This window comes from Anas platyrhynchos, chromosome 33, assembly GCF_047663525.1.
Source record: "Anas platyrhynchos isolate ZD024472 breed Pekin duck chromosome 33, IASCAAS_PekinDuck_T2T, whole genome shotgun sequence".
Lineage (NCBI taxonomy): Eukaryota > Metazoa > Chordata > Aves > Anseriformes > Anatidae > Anas > Anas platyrhynchos.
In genome coordinates, this window is record NC_092618.1 from 8,831,936 (window position 1) to 8,851,041 (window position 19,106).

The 19,106-nt window shown below is 64.3% G+C and overlaps 2 protein-coding genes across 2 annotated transcripts; both read left to right on the forward strand.

Moving 5' to 3' along the window:
• Window positions 1-1,335: 1,335 nt before the first annotated feature.
• LOC140000214 (latent-transforming growth factor beta-binding protein 4-like) lies at window positions 1,336-9,309 on the forward strand. Its single transcript, XM_072030013.1, has 14 exons — window positions 1,336-1,844; window positions 1,943-2,065; window positions 3,116-3,280; window positions 3,511-3,657; window positions 3,744-4,250; window positions 4,978-5,106; window positions 5,677-5,802; window positions 5,881-6,006; window positions 6,460-6,579; window positions 6,652-6,777; window positions 6,860-6,985; window positions 7,633-7,755; window positions 7,841-7,972; window positions 9,302-9,309. The coding sequence occupies exons 1-14, from the start codon at window positions 1,340-1,342 to the stop codon at window positions 9,307-9,309; spliced, it is 2,463 nt and encodes an 820-aa protein (XP_071886114.1). The 5' UTR covers window positions 1,336-1,339.
• Window positions 9,310-9,904: 595 nt separating this feature from the next.
• LOC140000215 (latent-transforming growth factor beta-binding protein 4-like) lies at window positions 9,905-15,445 on the forward strand. Its single transcript, XM_072030015.1, has 6 exons — window positions 9,905-10,456; window positions 10,535-10,857; window positions 11,578-11,643; window positions 12,129-12,257; window positions 13,826-13,975; window positions 15,036-15,445. Exons 1-6 carry the CDS (start codon window positions 10,146-10,148, stop codon window positions 15,443-15,445), a joined length of 1,389 nt encoding a protein of 462 aa, XP_071886116.1. The 5' UTR covers window positions 9,905-10,145.
• The last annotated feature ends 3,661 nt before the right edge of the window (window positions 15,446-19,106 follow it).

Sequence of the window (19,106 nt, forward strand, 5' to 3'; positions counted from 1 at the left end):
GATCCTTCCCAGAGGAGCTGCTCAGGGGCAGCTGCAAGGCCTGGTGCCCGTGAAGGGCAACGCAATCGGTTGCCATCGCAGGCTGCCCGCCAGCCACCCCACTTTCGCCACCAGCCGCACCAGCCATGCCCAAGCAGAGCTCCCCAGTGTTATAAGTTGCCCCCTTAATTAATTTTCAGAGAGCATTGCATTAATAATAGAAAGGAAGTTATTGAGTAAGCAACAGCAAGCAAAACAGCGCTGGGCGGCAACGGAGTCTCGGCTCCACCAACGGCACGCACCTCACCCCCCCCCAGGGTCCCTTTTTACATCTTGGTAATTCCGGGATTACGCAGCACATCCTGGTATATTCTGCGACTGTGCGCACTGTTGCTAGGGGGTCGTCTCTGTCCCTCTGGTGGTCGTGAAGATGAAGGCCGTAGTCTTCCTCGGCGTTGTGGTTCAACTTCTTTTTTTAGTTGGTCATGTTGGCCCAGCGTGAGACAGGAAGGCAGGATGTTGATACACTAGTTTAACAACTTATCAGGAGATGGTTACATGAGCTTTGCAGCAGGGTCTTTGAACGAAAGAGGCAACTGAGATGCAGAAGGAGAGAAGGGGAGGGGGTTCTCTTTTTTGTTACATTAAGCAAAAGAATTTTCATAGTGTCTAGCCAAGTATTATACAGCTCCTTACTTCAGCAGGGATCTTTTGCAACTCCTGCTCCTCAAACAGAACTCCTTGTTTTTATAATACAAAAGACAATGAACAAACATTTATTGTGTATTACATGGTGAGGCCGCCCCTCAGGTGCTGTGCTCAGCTTTGGGCCCCTCAGTACCAGAAGGACATCGAGGCCCTGGAGTGTGCCCAGAGCAGGGCTACAAAGCTGGGGAAGGGCCTGGGGCACAAGTCCTGTGAGGAGCGGCTGAGGGAGCTGGGGGTGGTTGGTCTGCGGAAGTGGAGGCTCAGGGGAGACCTCATTGTACTCTACAACTTCCTGAAGGGAGGTTGTGATGAGGAGGGGGTCAGCCTCTTTTCTCAGATAACTAATGATAGGACTTGAGGAAATGGCCACAAGTTGTGCCTGGGGAGATGGGGGACATGGGGATGGGGATGGGGACTTGGGGGCGGGGATGGGGACATGGGGACAGGGATGGGGACATTGGGATGGGGACATTGGGGTGGGGACATTGGGGTGGGGACATTGGGATGGGATGGGGACATTGGGGTGGGGATGGGGACATGGGGATGGGGACATTGGGGTGGGGACATTGGGGTGGGGACATTGGGATGGGATGGGGACATTGGGGTGGGGATGGGGACATGGGGATGGGGACATTGGGGTGGGGACATTGGGATGGGGATGGGGACATTGGGGTGGGGATGGGGACATGGGGATGGGGACATTGGGGTGGAGACATGGGGATGGCACCGTGAGCACGGGGAGGTGGCCGAGGATGTGGGGCTGGGGACGTGGTGGGGACACGGAGGGGGACCTGGGGATCCAGGTGGGGACATGGGGACGTGGGGGGGGACATGGGGACACGGGGGGGGTCCCGGCGCCCCCCGACCCCCCCGCCCCGTGCAGTGCAGCTCGCCCCTGCCCGGTCTGCGCACCCAGGACGTCTGCTGCCGGGGGGCCGGTGTGGCCTGGGGGGTGCACGAGTGCCAGCCCTGCGACGCCGACCCCCGTAAGGCAGCGGGGTTTTTTTGGGGGTTATGGGGTTGGGGGGGGTTCTGCGGTGTGTGGGGGGGGCTCACTTTGTCCCCCCCTCCCCCCCCCCCATTTGCAGCGAACCCCCCCGCCGTGGGGCAGCACCCCTGCCCCAAAGGTTTCCGCCGCGCCAACGGCTCCTGCGTGGGTGAGTTTGGGGAGATTTATTTTTGGGGGGGTTAAAAGGGGATGGGGGGGGTTTTGGGGTGCTGACCCCCACCCTGTGTGTGTGCGTCCCCCCCCCAGATGTGGATGAGTGCCAGGAGGGGGGGTTCTGCAAGAACGGGCTCTGCACCAACACCCGGGGCAGCTTCGCCTGCCTCTGCCACGAGGGCTTCATCCTGGACTCGTCCCGGAGCAGCTGCATCTGTGGGATCGGGATGGGATTGGGGGTGGGGTTGGGGGTGGGGTTGGGGTTGGGATTATGGGTAGGGTTGGGGTTGGGATTGGGATTGGGATTGGGATTGGGATTGGGGTTGGGGTTGGGGTTGGGGCTGGGATTGGGGTTGGGGTTGGGATTGGGATTGGGGTTGGGGTTGGGATCGGGATGGGATTGGGGGTGGGATTGGGATTGGGATTGGGGGTGAGGTTGGGGTTGGGGTTGAGATTGGGGTTGGGGTTGGGGGTGGGATTGGGGATGAGGTTGGGGTTGGGATTATGGGTGGGGTTGGGATTGGGATTGGGATTGGGGTTGGGGCTGGGGTTGGGGTTGGGATTGGGATTGGGATTGGGATTGGGATTGGGATTGGGGTTGGGGCAGGGGCTGGGGCTGGGGCTGGGATTGGGATTGGAATTGGAATTGGGGTTGGGGTTGAGGTCGGGGCAAGGCCTGGAATTGTGGTAGGGATTGGGATTGGGGTTGGAATTGGGATTAGGGTTGGGATTGGGATTGTGGTTGGGATGTGGATGGGGATGGGGTGAGGAGGGAGTAGGGGTTGGGATTGGAGTTGGAGTTGGGATTGGGAGGGGATGGGGATGGGATGGGGATGGGGGTGGTCTGAAATGGAATAGGGATTGGGATTGGGATTGGGATTGGGATTGGGATTGGGAGGGGATAGGGAAGGGAAGAGGAAGGGGAAAGGATTGGGGTGGGATGGGGATGGAGTAGGATGAGGTGGGATTGGGATGGGAACAGGATGAAATGGGATTGGGGTTAGGACCAGGACTAGGACTGGGATTGGGATTGGGATTGGGATTGGGATTGGGATTGGGGTTTTGGGGTTGGGATTGGAATTGGGGTTGGGATTGGGATTGGGGTTAGGACCAGGACTAGGACTGGGATTGGGATTGGAATTGGGGTTGGGATTGGAATTGGGGTTGGGATTGGGATTGGGGTTAGGACCAGGACTAGGACTGGGATTGGGATTGGGATTGGGATTAGGGTGACCGGTACCACCCCCCCGCCCCCCCCCCCCCCAGCCCACCAGGTGATCTCGGAGGCGCGGGGGCCATGTTACCGGGTGCTGCGGGAGGGGCGCTGCGCGCTGCCCACCCTGCGCAACATCACCCGCCAGATCTGCTGCTGCAGCCGCGTGGGCAAGGCCTGGGGGCCGGCGTGCCAGCGCTGCCCCCCCTTCGGCTCCGGTGAGCCCCCCCGGGACCCCCCCAACCCCTTGGGATCCCCCCAAAAAAAACCCTTTAGGGCGGACCCCCCCCAAAAAAAACAAAAACCCTTTGGGGAGCCTCCGTTTCATGGGATTTGCACCCAAAGCCACGGGCTCACCCTTTGGAGGGGGGTTTTTTTTGGGGGAGGGGGGTAATTTTTTTTGGGGGGGGGTCCATTTTGACACCCCCTCCCCCCCCTTCAATTGCAGAGGGGTTCAAGGAGATCTGCCCCGCCGGCCCCGGCTACCACTACTCGGCCTCCGACCTGCACTACAACACCCGCTACCTGGGCCAGGACCTGCCCCGTGTCCCCCTGGGGCGTCCCCGTGTCCCCTCCCCAGCTGGGACCGCCGCCCGTGAGCCCCTTGTCCCCCCCGCTTTGTCCCCCCCCACCCCCCCCGGCTGCCAGGACCCCCCCTCACCCCATTGCTCTGCCCCACAGCTCGCTGGCGCCCCGGTCGGCCGCCCCCCAGCAGGTCACCGCCTGTCCCCGAGGTGCCACCGCGGGTCCCCAAGGTGCCACAACGCGTCCCTGAGGTGCCACCACGCGTCCCACACGTGCCACCGCGTGTCCCCGAGGTGCCACCACGGGTCCCCGATGTGCCACCACGTGTCCCCGAGGTGCCACAACGCATCCCCGAGGTACCACCACGTGTCCCCGAGGTGTCACCACATGTCCCTGATGTGCCACCACGTGTCCCTGAGGCACCACCGCATGTCCCTGAGGTGCCACATGTCCCCAAGGTTCCACAGCGGGTCCCTGAGGCGCCACAACGTGTCCCCGAGGTGCCACCAGACGTCCCCGAGGTGCCACAACGCGTCCCCGAGGTGCCACCGCGCATCCCCGAGGTGCCACCACCAGCCCCCGAGGTTGTCATCGTGCCTCGACCCACCCTGGGGCTGCTGGGACCCCTCCCCACGCCACCCGGCCCGGAGGGTCCGGCACCAGGTAGGGCTGGGGCACTTGTGCACGGCTGCACACGTGTGTGCACCGTTGCACGCATGCATGGTTGCAGATGTGCGCAGGGTTGCACTGTGTGCAGCTGTGTGCGTGCATTTTATTTTATTTTTTGCACGTGTGGTTACGCTCTGCGCCGTTGCACATACACATCTCAGCACAGGCGTGCAAGGTCACACGTGTGTGCATGTGGCTGTGCACTTGTGCATGGTTGCATGCTTGCATGGCTGCATGTGTGCAGTTGCATGTGCACGTGTGCTCAGTTACATGTGCAAGCAGTTACGTGTGCAATTTGCATTTATTCAGTCTCATTTGTGCACAGTTATAGGCGTGCACAGTTACACACGTGCGTGTTACACGTGTGCACACCATTGCAGGCTTGCCCAGCTGCATGCAGCTGCAGTAGCACGTGTGCATCTCATGCATGCACAGCTAAATATATTGTGCACGTGTGCACGGTTTGCATGCATGACTATTTGCACACGTGTGCACGGCTACATGCATGCCTGCTTACACACGTGTGCACAATGCCTACTTACACACGCCTACACGTGTGCATGTGTCCTGTATGCCTATTTGCACACATGTCCACAGTTGCATGCATGCTTGATTGCACACACGTGCACAGTGTGCATGCGTGCATGTTTGCACAGGTGTGCACAGCTGCACGCCTGCCCGTTTGCACACACATGTGTTACTCACGTGTGCCCGCTTGCAGCCGCCGGCAGCGTGTGCGAGCGGAACCCGCGGATCTGCGGCCCCGGGCGCTGCGTCCCGCGCCAGGGCGGCTACACCTGCCTGTGCCACCCCGGCTTCTGGCTCAGCACCCAGGGCACCCACTGCATCGGTGAGCGGCGCCCGGCCCCTCCCTGGGCACCCATGTCCCCGTGCACCCACCTCCCCCTGCACTCATTTCCCCGTGCGCCCATTTCCCTGTGCACCCACCTCCCTGTGCACCTGTTTCCCCATGCACCCACCTCCCCATGCACTCACCCGTTTCCCCGTGCACCTATTTCCCCGTGCAGCCACCCATTTCCTCATGCACCCATTTCCTCACGCACCCATTTCCTTCTGCACCCATTTCCCCATGCGCCCACCTCCCCATGTACCCACCCATTTCTCCGTGCACCCATTTCCCCATCTATCCACTTCCTTGTGCACCCACCTCCCCGTGCACCCACCTCTCCAAGCCCCAATTTCCCCCTGCCCCCATTTCCCCATGCACCCGTTTCCCCACGCACCCACCCATCTCTCCATGCCCCCACCTCCCCGTGCCCCCATTTCCCCCTGCCCCCATTTCCCCGCGCACCCACCTCCCCACTCCCCTCTCCCCCTTCCCTCCCACCCACCTCTCCATCCGTCCCCGCTCCTGTCCGTCCGTCTGTCCCCATTGCCGTCCGTCCCCCCGCCTGCCCAGACGTGGACGAGTGCCGGCGCAGCCCCCGGCCCTGCGCCCCCGGCCGCTGCGAGAACACGGTGGGGAGCTTCCGCTGCGTCTGCGGCCCCGGCTACCGGCCCGGCCCCGGCGGCACCGACTGCCAAGGTCAGCAGGGACGGGGGGGGGACAGAGGGGGACAATGGGGACAACGGGGATGGGGCTGAGGTGGCCGTGTCCCCGTAGATGTGGATGAATGCGCCCAGAGCCCCTCGCCCTGCGCCCAGAGCCGCTGCGAGAACTTGCCCGGTGGCTACCGCTGCGTCTGCCCGGCCGGCTACCAGGCCAGCACGCCCACGGGACAGTGCCAGGGTGAGCGGGGACACGGGGGTGTGGGGACACCGGGCTGTGGGGACACTGGGTGTGGGGACACCGGGGTGTGGGGACACCAAGGGTATGGGGACACCAAGGGTATGGGGACACCATCTGCGTGTTCAACACCCATGGGGTCATCGTTCATGGGGTCACCATCCATTGGGTCAGCAGCCATGGGGTCACCATGCCATAGTGTTGCCAGCCACGGGGTTAAACATCCATGGTGAACCCATCCATAACCTCCCAATACGTGGTGTCCCCATGCGTGGTGTCCCCATGCGTGGTGTCCCCATCCATGGAGTCCCCATCCATGGTGAACCCATCCATAACCTCCCAATACGTGGTGTCCCCATCTGTGGTGTCCCCATGCGTGGTGTCCCCGTCCGTGGTGCCACCACCCACGCCCTCCCCGCGGTGCCACCACCGCCGCCCCCTCTCCGTGCCGCGCAGACATCGACGAGTGCGAGAACCACCTGGCCTGCCCCGGCCAGGAGTGCGCCAACACGCCGGGCTCCTTCCAGTGCCGGCCGTGCCGCGACGGCTTCGAGCTGCACCATGGGCGCTGCGCAGGTACCCGCGTCCCCCCACGTCCCCCCTGTCCCCCCGAGGGGGGGGCCAACCCTTAATTGTGCCACCCCCTAGACGTGGACGAGTGCGCCACGGGCTCGCCCTGCGGTCCCCACGGCCGCTGCAGTAACACCGAGGGCTCCTTCCACTGCCAGTGCCGGCGCGGATACCGGGTGGGTGCCGGCGGCGCGCCATGCGCGGGTGAGTGGTGGGGGCGGCGTGGGGATGGTGCCGTGTCCCCCCCACACCCGACGGCCCCCCCACGGCCCCCATCTGCCCACAGATGTCAACGAGTGCCTGGAGGGCGACTTCTGCTTCCCCCACGGCGAGTGCCTCAACACCGAGGGCTCCTACAGCTGCCTCTGCGCCCAGGGCTATGCCAGCACCCCCGAGGGCACCGCATGCGTTGGTCAGAGCCCGGCATGGTCCCGGTCCCTGTCCCTGTCCCTGTCCCTGTCCCCGTCCCCATACCCATCCCGGTCCCATTGCAGTCCCCATTCTCATTGTGGTTTCTATTCCAGTTGCGGTTTTTTAGTCCCAGTTAATCTACTCAGTCCCATCCCCGTGCCTATCCATGTCCCCATCCAATCCCAATCCTATCCCCATCCCAATCCCATCCCCATCCTATCCCATCCCAATGTCTCTCCCTGTCCCCATCCCATCCCACCCCAATCCCAACCCCCATCCCATCTCTGTCTCCATCCCATCCCCATTCCCACCCCAGTCCCCATCCCCATCCCAATCCCATCCCCATCCCACCCCAATCCCATCCCCATCCTACCCTTTTTCCACCCCAATCCCAATCCCACCCCAATCCCATCCCATCCCTTTTCCACCCCATCCCCATTTCCATCCCAATCCCAATCCCACCCCAGTCCCATCCCATCCCACCCCACCCCTCCACCACCCACCCACGCATCCGGGTACCACGGGGTGCCACCAGCCCCTTGTGTCCCCCTCTTTCCCCGTATCCCCCCTGCCCCCGTGTCCCCCCCCTGTACCCACGTCCACCCCGTGCCCATGTCCCCCCCGTCCTCACCCCGTGTCCCCCCCCAGACGTGGACGAGTGCCAGCGCGGGGACGTGTGCCGGGGCGGCCGCTGCGCCAACACCGACGGCGCCTTCGAGTGCCACTGCCCCGCCGGCTTCCGCACCGACGCCGAGCGGGCCCAGTGCCACGGTGAGGGGCTGGGGGGTTGGGGGGGGGGGGATTTTGGGTGCCCCCCACCCTGGGGCTGGCGGCGAGGGTGGCCCTGTCCCCGCAGATGTGGACGAGTGCCAGGAGCACGGGGCCGAGTTGTGTGGGGCTGAGCGCTGCGAGAACTTGCCCGGATCCTACCGCTGCGTGCCCGCCTGCCAGCACGGCTACCGGCCCCGGGACGGCGGGGGGTGTGAGGGTGAGCGGGGATTGGGATTGGGATTGGGATTGGGGTTGGGGTTGGGGTTGGGGTTGGGGTTGGGATTGGGATTGGGATTGGGATTGGGATTGGGGTTGGGGTTGGGGTTGGGGTTGGGATTGGGATTGGGATTGGGATTGGGATTGGGATTGGGATTGGGGTTGGGGTTGGGGTTGGGGTTGGGGTTGGGGATGGAGATAGAGACCAATAGTGGATGGGTTTAGGGACTGGGATTGGGATGGGGATGGGAGGGGATGGGATTGGGGTGGGATTGGGAGGGGGATGGGAGGGGATTGGGGTGGGGATGGGAGGGGATTGGGATGGGATTGGGATGGGATTGGGATGGGATGGGGATGGGGATGGGAGGAGATTGGGGTGGGGATGGGATGGGGATGGGGATTGGGATTGGGGTTGGGGTTGGGATTGGGGTGGGGATGGAGATAGAGACCGATAGTGGATGGGTTTAGGGACTGGGACTAGGATGGGGATGGGAGGGGGTGGGATTGGGGTGGGATTGGGGTGGGGATGGGATGGGGATGGGAGGGGATGGGATTGGGGTGGGATTGGGATGGGGATGGGATGGGGATGGGAGGGGATGGGATTGGGGTGGGATTGGGATGGGGATGGGATGGGGATGGGATGGGGATGGGATTGGGATTGGGGTGGGGATGGAAATGGAGACTAATAATGGATGAAAATAGGGACTGGGACTGGGACTGGGACTGGGACTGGGACTGGGACTGGGACTGGGACTGGGACTGGGATGGGGATGGGGATGGGAGGGGATGGGAGGGGATTGGGGTGGGGATGGGAGGGGATGGGATTGGGGTGAGATTGGGATGGGGATGGGAGGGGGATGGGAGGGGATTGGGGTGGGGATGGGATGGGTTGGGATGGGATGGGATGGGATGGGGATGGGATTGGGGTGGGGATGGAAATGGAGACTAATAATGGATGAAAATAGGGACTGGGACTGGGACTGGGACTGGGACTGGGACTGGGACTGAGACTGGGACTGGGACTGGGACTGGGACTGCGACTGCGACTGGGACTGAGACTGGGACTGAGACTGGGACTGGGACTGGGACTGGGACTGGGACTGGGATGGGGATGGAATGGGTTTGGAATGGGGATGGGGGTGGGATTGGAACAGGATTGGGATGGGGATGGAGATGGAGACCAATAATGGATGAAAATAGGGGGTGGGATTGGGATGGGATTAGGGTGAGATTGGGATGGGGTTGGGGATGGGATGGGAATGGAGACAGGTCCAGGGACCAGAACGGGACGAGGATGGGGACTGGGACAGGGATGGGAACCCGCACACAGGGCTGTGATGCGCACGGGGCTCATCCTGCCCGGGGCCGTGGTCCCCATCATCCCCCACCCCACCTTGTCCCCCCCCCATGCTTGGGGTCCCCCCGGTGTCCCCGCAGATGTGGACGAGTGCCAGGAGCATGGGGCCGAGTTGTGTGGGGCCGAGCGCTGCGAGAACCTGCCCGGATCCTACCGCTGCGTGCCCCCCTGCCAGCCCGGCTACCGGCCCCGGGACGGCGGGGGGTGTGAGGGTATGGGGCCATAGGGACGGGGACAGGGCCATGGGGATGGGGATGGGGCCATGGGGACGGGGATGAAGCCATGGGGATGGGGACGGGGCCATGGGGATGGGGATGGGGCCATGGGGACGGGGATGAGGCCATGGGGATGGGGATGGGGCCATGGGGATGGGGATGGGGCCATGGGGATGGGGATGGGGCCATGGGAACGGGGATGGGGCCATGGGGATGGGGATGGGGCCATGGGGATGGGGACAGGGCCATGGGGACGGGGATGGGGCCATGGGGACGGGGATGGGGCCATGGGGACAGGGACTGGGGCACGGGGATGGGGATGGGGGTACGGAGAGGCTGAGGGGACCCTGAGGGGCCATGGCATGGGGGACATCAGGGACAAGCCAATGGGGCACAATAGGGACAAAGCTATGGGGGACATGGAAAAAACAACGGGGATGCTGGGGACAAGCCAATGGGGTCGAGGTGCAGGGGGACTTCTCTATGGGGTCAGGATGGGGATGGGCAGCAGGGGACATCAGGGACAACACCACGGGAGATAATGGGGACAAAACGATGGGGGACATTGGGGACAAGCCAATGGGGCCACTGGGGACAAGCCAATGGGGTCGAGGTGCAGGGGGGCTTCTCCATGGGGTCAGGATGGAGACGGAGAGCAGGGACCATCGGGGGACAGTGGGGACCCCCCCATGGGGCTGAGCTTTTGGGGGACGGCTCCACGCTCCCCCCCCCAATGTCCCCACCGCCCCCTCCCCCCAAAAAAACGTCACCTCCCCGCTTGCAGACGAGGACGAGTGCGCCGAGGGGGGGTCCCGCTGCGGCCCCCACGCCGCCTGCCACAACCTCCCCGGCTCCTTCCAGTGCGCCTGCCACCAGGGCTACGAGGCCGCCCGGCACGGCCACCACTGCCAGGGTACGGGGACAGCGGGGACAGCAGGGGGGGGACACCCAGAGTGACACTGAGCCCCCCCCCTTCGTGTTTCCCCCCCAGACGTGGACGAGTGCGCGACGCTGCCGGGGGTGTGCGGGGCGGCGCGCTGCGAGAACGTGGACGGCTCCTTCCTCTGCCTCTGCCCCGACGGGGGGCACGAGTTCGATCCGGTGACGGGGACGTGCGGGGGACCCCCCCCAGCGACCCCACTCCTCCGGCCCCCCCCGGAGCCGTGGAAGCCCCCCCGGGCTTGGCGGCGTGCTTCAGCCCCGCCTGCGGGGTGCTGGCGCCCAACGTCAGCCGGCAGCAGTGCTGCTGCAGCGTGGGGGGCGCCTGGGGGGTCCGCTGCCCCCCCCCGAGGCCGTGCCCCACGCCTGGAACCGGTGGGGACATGGGGACGCTATGGGGGGGGGAGGGGATTGGGGATGGCATGGGGTGGGAAGGGATTGGGGTGGGAGTGGGATTGGGGATGGGGATTGGGATTGGGGATGGGGACGGGGATGGGGATGGGGATGGGGATGGGGATGGGGATGGGGATGGGGATGGGGATGGGGATGGGGATGGGGATTGGGACTGGGATGGGAAGGGATGGGGATAGGACTGGGATGGGATGGGATGGGATTGGGATTGGAGTGGAGTGGGATGGGATGCGATTTGGGATGGGATGGGATGGCGATGGGATTGGAGTTGCAATTGGGACTGGGATGGGATGGGATTGGGATGGAGATAGGATTAGGATTGGGATGGGATTGGGATAGGATTGGGGGGGTGGAGATGGAATTGGGATGGGGTTGGTGATGGGATTGAGATAGATTGGGATTGGGACTGGGATGGAATGGGGATGGGATGGGGATGGGATGAGGATGGGACTGGGATTGGGGTGGGAAGGGATTGGGATGGGTTTGGGGTGGTGATGGGATTTGGGATGGGGATGGGGATGGGATTGTAAAGGGATTGGGATTGGGGTGGGTATTGCCAGGGATTAGGACTGGGATGGGATGGGATTGGGATCGGGGTGTGGATGGGGACAGGGATGGGCTGGGGATGGGGTCAGGATGGTGCCAAGGTGCAGGGGGGGTGACACCTCTGTCCCCCCCCCCAAGCCGAGCACCGAGCCCTCTGCCCCCACGGGACCGGCCAGACCACGGGGCCCCAGGGCTCAGCAGCAGGTCAGTGCGGCCGCGGGGGGGGCACAGCAATGGGGCCCCCCCCATTTGGGGGCTCCCTCCGTTTAGGGACTCCCCCCCCTACTCAGGGGCTCCCCCCTGTATTTAGCGGTTCCCCAATGTTGGGGATGCCCCCCCATTTTGGGGATGCCACCCCTGTTTTGGGGCTCCCCCATTTATGGGATGCCCCCCATTTTGGGGACTCACCCCCCCTAATTTGGGAATGGCCCCCATTTGGGGGACTCACCCCTCCCATTTTGGGGATGTCCCCATTTTTCAGGGTGCCCCCTCAATTTGGGGATGCCCCCCCTATTTTGTGGGGTTACGCCCCTCCCCTTTTGGGTGCATCCCGCCTATTTTGGGGCAATACCCCCCCTATTTTGGGGTTCCCCTCCTATATAGGGGCTCCCCCGTTTCGGGGGTGCCCCCCCCAATTCCGAGGACCCTCCCCCTGACGTCGCCCCCCCCCTTACCCCCTTACCCCCCAGATGTGGACGAGTGCCGGGTGTTCGCGCCGCAGCTGTGCCGGGGGGGGGTCTGCATCAACACCGCCCCCGGCTTCAGCTGCTACTGCCCCAGCGGCTACTACTACGAGCAGGAGCACCTGCAGTGCGTGGGTGAGCACCCAGCACCCCCAGCACCCCCCCAGCACCCCCCCAGCACCCCCAGCACCCTGACCTCAGCACCCCCAGCACCCTACTTGTGCCCTGGGTGCACCCTGCCTGCACCCTGAGCACCCTACTTGCATCCTGAGCACCCTGAGCACCCTGCCTGCACCCTGAGAGCACCCTACTTGCACCCTGACTGCACCCTAAGAGCACCCTGTGCACCCCGAGCACCCTACTCGCACCTTGAGCACCCTGCCCTCAGCACCCTGAGCACCCTGCCAGCACCCCCAGCACCCCCAGCACCCCCAGCACCCTGACCTCAGCACCCTAATTGTGCCCTGGGTGCACCCTGCCTGCACCCTGAGCACCCCGAGCACCCTAATTGTGCCCTGAGTGCACCCTGAGCACCCTCTTTGCACCCTGAGCACCCGACTTGTGCCCTGACTGCACCCTGAGTGCGCCCTACCTGCACCCTGAGCACCCTAATTGTGCCCTGAGTGCGCCCTACTTGCACCCTGCCTGCACCCTACTTGCACCCTGAGAGCACCCTGAGCACCCAGCCAGCACGCTGAGCTCCCTACCTGCACCCTGAGCACACAACCTGTACCCAGAAAGCACCCTAAGAGCACCCTGGCTGCACCCTGAGCACCCTCTTTGCACCCTGAGCACCCAACTTGTGCCCTGCCAGCACCCTACCTGCACCCTGAGCACCCTGCCTGCACCCAGCCAGCACCCTGAGCACCCAACTTGCATCCTGAGCACCCTGAGCGTGCCCTGTCTGCACCCTGAGCACCCAACTTATGCCCTGAGTGCGCTCTACCTGCACCCTGAGCACCCTACTTGCACCCTGCCAGCACCCTGAGCACCCTGCCTGCACCCAGCTCACACCCTGAGAGCACCCTGCCCACACCCTTCCAGCACCCTGCCAGCACCCTGAGCACCCTACTTGCACCCTGCCTGCACCCTGAGCACCCTGCCAGCACCCAGCCAGCACCCTGAGCACCCAACTTATGCCCTGAGTGCACCCTACTTGCACCCTGAGCACCCAACTTGTGCCCTGCCAGCACCCTGCCTGCACCCTGAGCACCCTAATTGTGCTCTGAGTGCACCCTGGCTGCACCCTGAGCACCCTCTTTGCACCCTGAGCACCCAACTTGTGCCCTGAGTGCGCTCTACCTGCACCCTGAGCACCCTACTTGCACCCTGACTGCACCCTGAGCACCCTGCCTGCACCCAGCTCACACCCTGAGCACCCTGCCCACACCCTTCCAGCACCCAGCCAGCACCCTGAGCACCCTGAGCGTGCCCTACCTGCACCCTGAGCACCCTAATTGTGCTCTGAGTGCACCCTCCCTGCACAATACCTGCACCCTGAGCACCCAACTTGTGCCCTGAGTGCACCCTCCCTGCACCCTCAGCACCCTGCCTGCACCCTGTCTGCACCCCGAGCACCCTACTCGCACCCCAAGCACCCTGCCCTCAGCCCCCCGAGCACCCTTCCAGCCCCCCGAGCCCCCTTCCAGCCCCCCCCCCCGTGCCCCCCACCCCCTTGCCGACCACCACCGCCCCCCCCCCAGATAACGACGAGTGCCAGGACGAGGACGCGGAGCCGTGCATCGGGGGCCGCTGCGTCAACACGGTGGGCTCCTACTTCTGCTCCTGCGCCCCCCCCCTGGTGCTGGACGGCTCCCAGCGCCGCTGCGTCACCAACGACACCCGCGCCATGGGTGAGGCCACCCCCTGTCACCCCCCCCGTGTCACCGTCACCCCCCCCGTGTCGCCCTGTCCCCACGTGTCCCCATATCCCTGCCCTATGTCCCCGTGGCCCCCCATCCCCGTGTCCCGGCACTGTCCCCTGATGCCCCCCCCGTGTCCCCATGTCCCACATCCTGATGTCCCACGTCACCGTGTCCCCACGTCCTGTGTCCCCATACCCCCATGGCGCTGTATCCCCCATGTCCCCAAATCCCCGTGTCCCTGTGTCCCCATGTCCCACGTCGCCTCCCCTTGTCCCACATCCCCCTGTCCCACGTCACCATATCCCCGTGTCCCCATGTCCCCATGTCCCACATCCCTTCATCCCAGTGTCCCCCATTGTCTCCCCACATCCCACATCACCTCCCCATGTCCCCACCTCACTGTGTCCCCATGTCCCCGTGTCCCCATGTCCCCACGTCCCTATGACCCCACAGCCACGTGGCCCCATAGCCTCATGTTGCCATGCACCCGTGTCCCCTACGGCCCCTTGTCCCCTCGTCCCCATGTCCCCATGTCCCTAAGGCCCTATAGCCTCACATCCCTGTGTCCCCATGTCCCCCCATGTCCCTGTCCCCCCCCCCATGCCCACGTCCCCATGCCCCCTCCCATGCCCACGACCCCCCCATCCCCTATACCCATGTCCCCATGTCCCCATGTCCCCAAGACCCCACACAGGGGGACCCCCACCCTGCCCCCCTCCTACCCCAGCAATAGGGACCCCCCCCAGACCCCCATAATGGGGACCCCATGGGCACCCCCCAGAGTGGGTCCCCCTTAGACACCCCCCCCATGATTGGGACCCCTTGGACCCCCCCCATAACAGGGACCCCTTTGCCCCCCCCAATAATGGGAACCCCTCCCACCACCCCACAACGCCCCCCCCCTAATGGAGACCCCTTGGGTACCCCCCATATAACAGTGCCCCCCCCACCTCTTTACACCCCCCCCCTTAGCATCCCCAATTTTTAGGACCCCACCCCACAACCTGCCCCCCCCCCCATTTTTTTTTCTCCCCCCCCCCCCCCCCAGATGACTTCGAGTTCCTCTGCAACGTCCTGCGCCCCCCCGGCCCGGGGCTGGGCCCCCCCTACGAATACGGCCCCGAATACCCCCCCCACTACGGGCTGCCCTACGGCCCCCTCCCCTTTGGGGGTCCGGGCCCCCGCCTGCCCCCCCCGGGGCTGCGCGCCGACTACGACCCCTATGGGCTGGGGGGGGGCTACGACCCCCGCGGGGACGCCCTTTACGCCGCCCCCCCCCGCTACGAGGACTTGGAGGATTTCGAGGGGTCCCGCCGGGGCCCCCCCCGCTCCTCCCGGCCCCGCAGCCCCCCCAGCGCCCCCCAGGACCCCCCCCCGTGGCTCTTCCAGCCCCATGGTGTGGCCGAGCGGCCGGGGCGAGCCAGCGAGGATGGTGAGTTTGGGGGGGGGCGGGATTGAGGGGTTTTGGGGGGGGATTTTGTTTTTTTTATGGGGAGGGGGCTGACGGGGACCCCCCCCCGCAGACCCCCGGGACGAGGCGCTGCCGCCGGAGCTGTGCGGGGTGCTGAGCGGCTGCGAGCATGGGCACTGCGTGCGGGTGCCCCAGGGCTTCACCTGCGCCTGCGACCCCGGCTACCGGCTGGACGCGGCACGCGTGGCCTGCGTGGGTGAGACACGGCCTAATCCCGGCCTAATCCGGCCTAATCCGGCCTAATCCGGCCTAGTCCCGGCCTAGTCCCGGCATAATCCCGGCCTAATCCGGCCTAATCCGGCCTAATCCGGCCTAGTCCCGGCCTAGTCCCGGCATAATCCCGGCCTGATTCCGGCATAATCCCGGCCTAATCCGGCCTAATCCGGCCTAGTCCCGGCATAATCCCGGCATAATACGGCCTAATCCGGCCTAGTCCCGGCCTAATCCGGCCTAATCCGGCCTAGTCCCGGCATAATCCCGGCATAATACGGCCTAATCCGGCCTAATCCCAGCCTAATCCGGCCTAATCCGGCCTAATCCCGGCCTAATCCGGCCTAGTCCCGGCATAATCCCGGCCTAATCCGGCCTAATCCCGGCCTGATCCCGGAATAATCCCGGCCTGATCCCGTCCTAATTCCTTCATAATCCCGGCCTAGTCCCGGCCTAATCTGGCATAATCCAGGCCTAATCCCGGCCTGATCCCGGCCTGATCCCAGCCTAATCCTGGCCTAATCCCGGCCTGATTCCGGCCTGATTCCGGCCTGATCCCGGCATAATCCCAGCCTGTTCCCATCCCAATCCCATCCCATCCCAAACCCCAGTCCCAGACCAAATCCCACCCCATCCCATCCCCAATCCCACTTTAATCCAACCCCCAATCCCACCCTAATCCAACCCCAAATCCTACCCCAATCCTACCCCAATCCTACCCCAAATCCCGATCCCATGCCCATTCCATACCCCCAATCCCAATCCCACCCCAATCCCATCCCCACCCCCCCCAATCCCATCTGCAACCCCTTCCCACCCCAGTCCGACCCCAAATCCAATCCCAATCCCACCCCAAATCCCAACTAAATCCCAATCCCGCCCCAAATCCCAACCAATCTCAGTCCCACCCCAAATCCCTTCCCATCCCAACACAAACCCATCCTAATCCCACCCCAATCCCATCCCAAATCTCACCCCAATCCCATCCGCAACCCCTCCCCACCCCAGTCTAACCCCAAATCCAATCCCAACCCCAATCCCACCCCAAATCCTACCCAATCCCAATCAAACCCCAATCCCACCCCAATCCCCCCTCAAATCCCCCCCAAATCCTCCCCAATCCTACCCCAATCCCCCCCCAAATCCCCCCAATCCCAATCCCACCCCAATCCCATCCCAATCCCCCACAATCCCAATCCCCACCAAAATCCCACCCCAATCCCATCCCCATCCCCCTCAATCCCACCCCAAAACCCACACAATCCCAATTCCACCCCACCCCAATCCCACCCCAATCCCATCCCAATCCCATCCCAATCCCCCTCAATCCCACCCCAATCCCCCCCAATCCCAATCCCACCCCAATCCCCCCCAACCCCCCCCCCAATCCCACCCCAAATCCCACCCCATTCCCCCCCCAATCTCCCCCAATCCCCCCAAAACCCCCCAATCCCACCCCAATCCCACCCCAAATCCCCCCCAACCCCCCTTAATCCCCCTCCCCGACCCCCCCTGACCCCCCCCCTTTTCCCCGCAGACCTCGACGAGTGCTCGGAGGCCGCCCTGTGCCGGGGGGGGCGCTGCCTCAACACCCCCGGCTCCTTCCGCTGCCTCTGCCCCCCCGGCTCTGTCCCGGCGCAGGGACCCCCCCGCTGCGTCCCCGCGCGCCCCCCGGCCTGAGCCCCCCCCTCCCCATCCCGGGGGGGGGGCCCTGTATTTATTGTCTGTATATATCGGAGCTGGGGGGGGGGGGGGATGGAGAGACACTGGGGGGCACCGTCCGGCATCCCCCCCCCGCCCGCTGTGGGGTGAGGTGGGGGGGTGCTCCTGGGGGTGCCCATGGGGGTGCCCGGCCCCCCGCTCCCTCCCCCCCCGTCCATGTGAGCCCCCCCTCACTTCCCCCCCAATTTTTACAGAATAAAGGTTTTCTATAAAATGAGCTGGGGGGGGGGGAGTTCTTTCATCCTAATAGGGTCGGGTGGGGGGGGGGCTGTGGTGTCACAGGGACTGGGACCCCAAATGGGACCCCCCCCTCATGAGTCTGGACCCCTCTACTTGGGACTGGGACCCCTCTATGGGTTTGGGACCCCCCCCAGTGGGACTGGGACCCCCCCCATGTATCTGCTCCCCCCCTCAATGTGTCTGCCCCCCCCAATGGGACTGGGAGCCCCCCATGTGTCTGGGACCCCTCCATGGGTTTGGGGACCCCCCCAATGGGATCAGGATCCCCACCCCAATGGTGCTGTGACCCCCCCCCCCCATGGGTCTGTGACCCCCCAATGGGACCGGGAACCCCCCTATTGGACCTGGGACCCCCCCCATGTGTCTGGGACCCCCCCCATGTGTCTGGGACCCCCCCCCCATGCATCTGGGACCCCCAACCCCCCCCAGTGACCACAGCGAGCCCGTCGCGCTTCGAGCCCCCCGTTTATTGCCCCCCCTCGTCCAGCAGCCCCCCGTCCTCCTCGGGGGGGTCCGGGGGGGGGCGCAGCGCGGCGCTGACCCCGTGCAGCTCCAGCAGCTGCTGGAAGGCCGCCAGCAGCAGCAGCGCCGCCGTCACCCCCAGCAGCAGGTAGGCTGGGGGGGGGGGACACAGCGGTCAGAGACCCCCACCCCCCCGTGGAGACCCCCACCCCATGGAGAGATCCCCATGGAGACCCCCCCCCAATGAAGACCCAATCCGCCATGGTGACCCCATCCATGAAGACCCCGCCACCATGAAGACCCCACCCCAATGGAGACCCAACCACCATGGAGACCCCAACCATGAAGACCCCAACCACCATAAAGACACCACCAGAAAGACCCCACCCCAATGGAGACCCCAACCACGGAGACCCCAACCATGGAGAACCCAACCACCATAGAGACCCCAACCATGAAGTCCCCCAACCACGAAGACCCCAACCACGAAGACCCCAACCATGAAGACCCCACCCCAATGGAGACCGCGCCCCAGTGGAGACCCAACCACCATGGAGACCCCAACCATGGAGACCCAACCACCATAAAGACACCACCCCAATGGAGACCCCAACCACGAAGACCCCAACCACGAAGATCCCAACCATGAAGACCCCAACCATCTAAACCCCAACCATGGAGACCCCAACCATGAAGACCCCAACCATGAAGACCCCAACCATAAAGACCCCAACCATGAAGACCCCAACCATCTAAACCCCAACCACGGAGACCCCAACCATGGAGAACCCAACCACCATAGAGACCCCAACCATGAAGTCCCCCAACCACGAAGACCCCAACCACGAAGACCCCAACCATGAAGACCCCAACCATAAAGACCCCAACCATGAAGACCCCAACCATCTAAACCCCAACCATGGAGACCCCAACCATGAAGACCCCAACCATGAAGACCCCAACCATAAAGACCCCAACCATGAAGACCCCAACCACCATGGAGAACCCAACCAT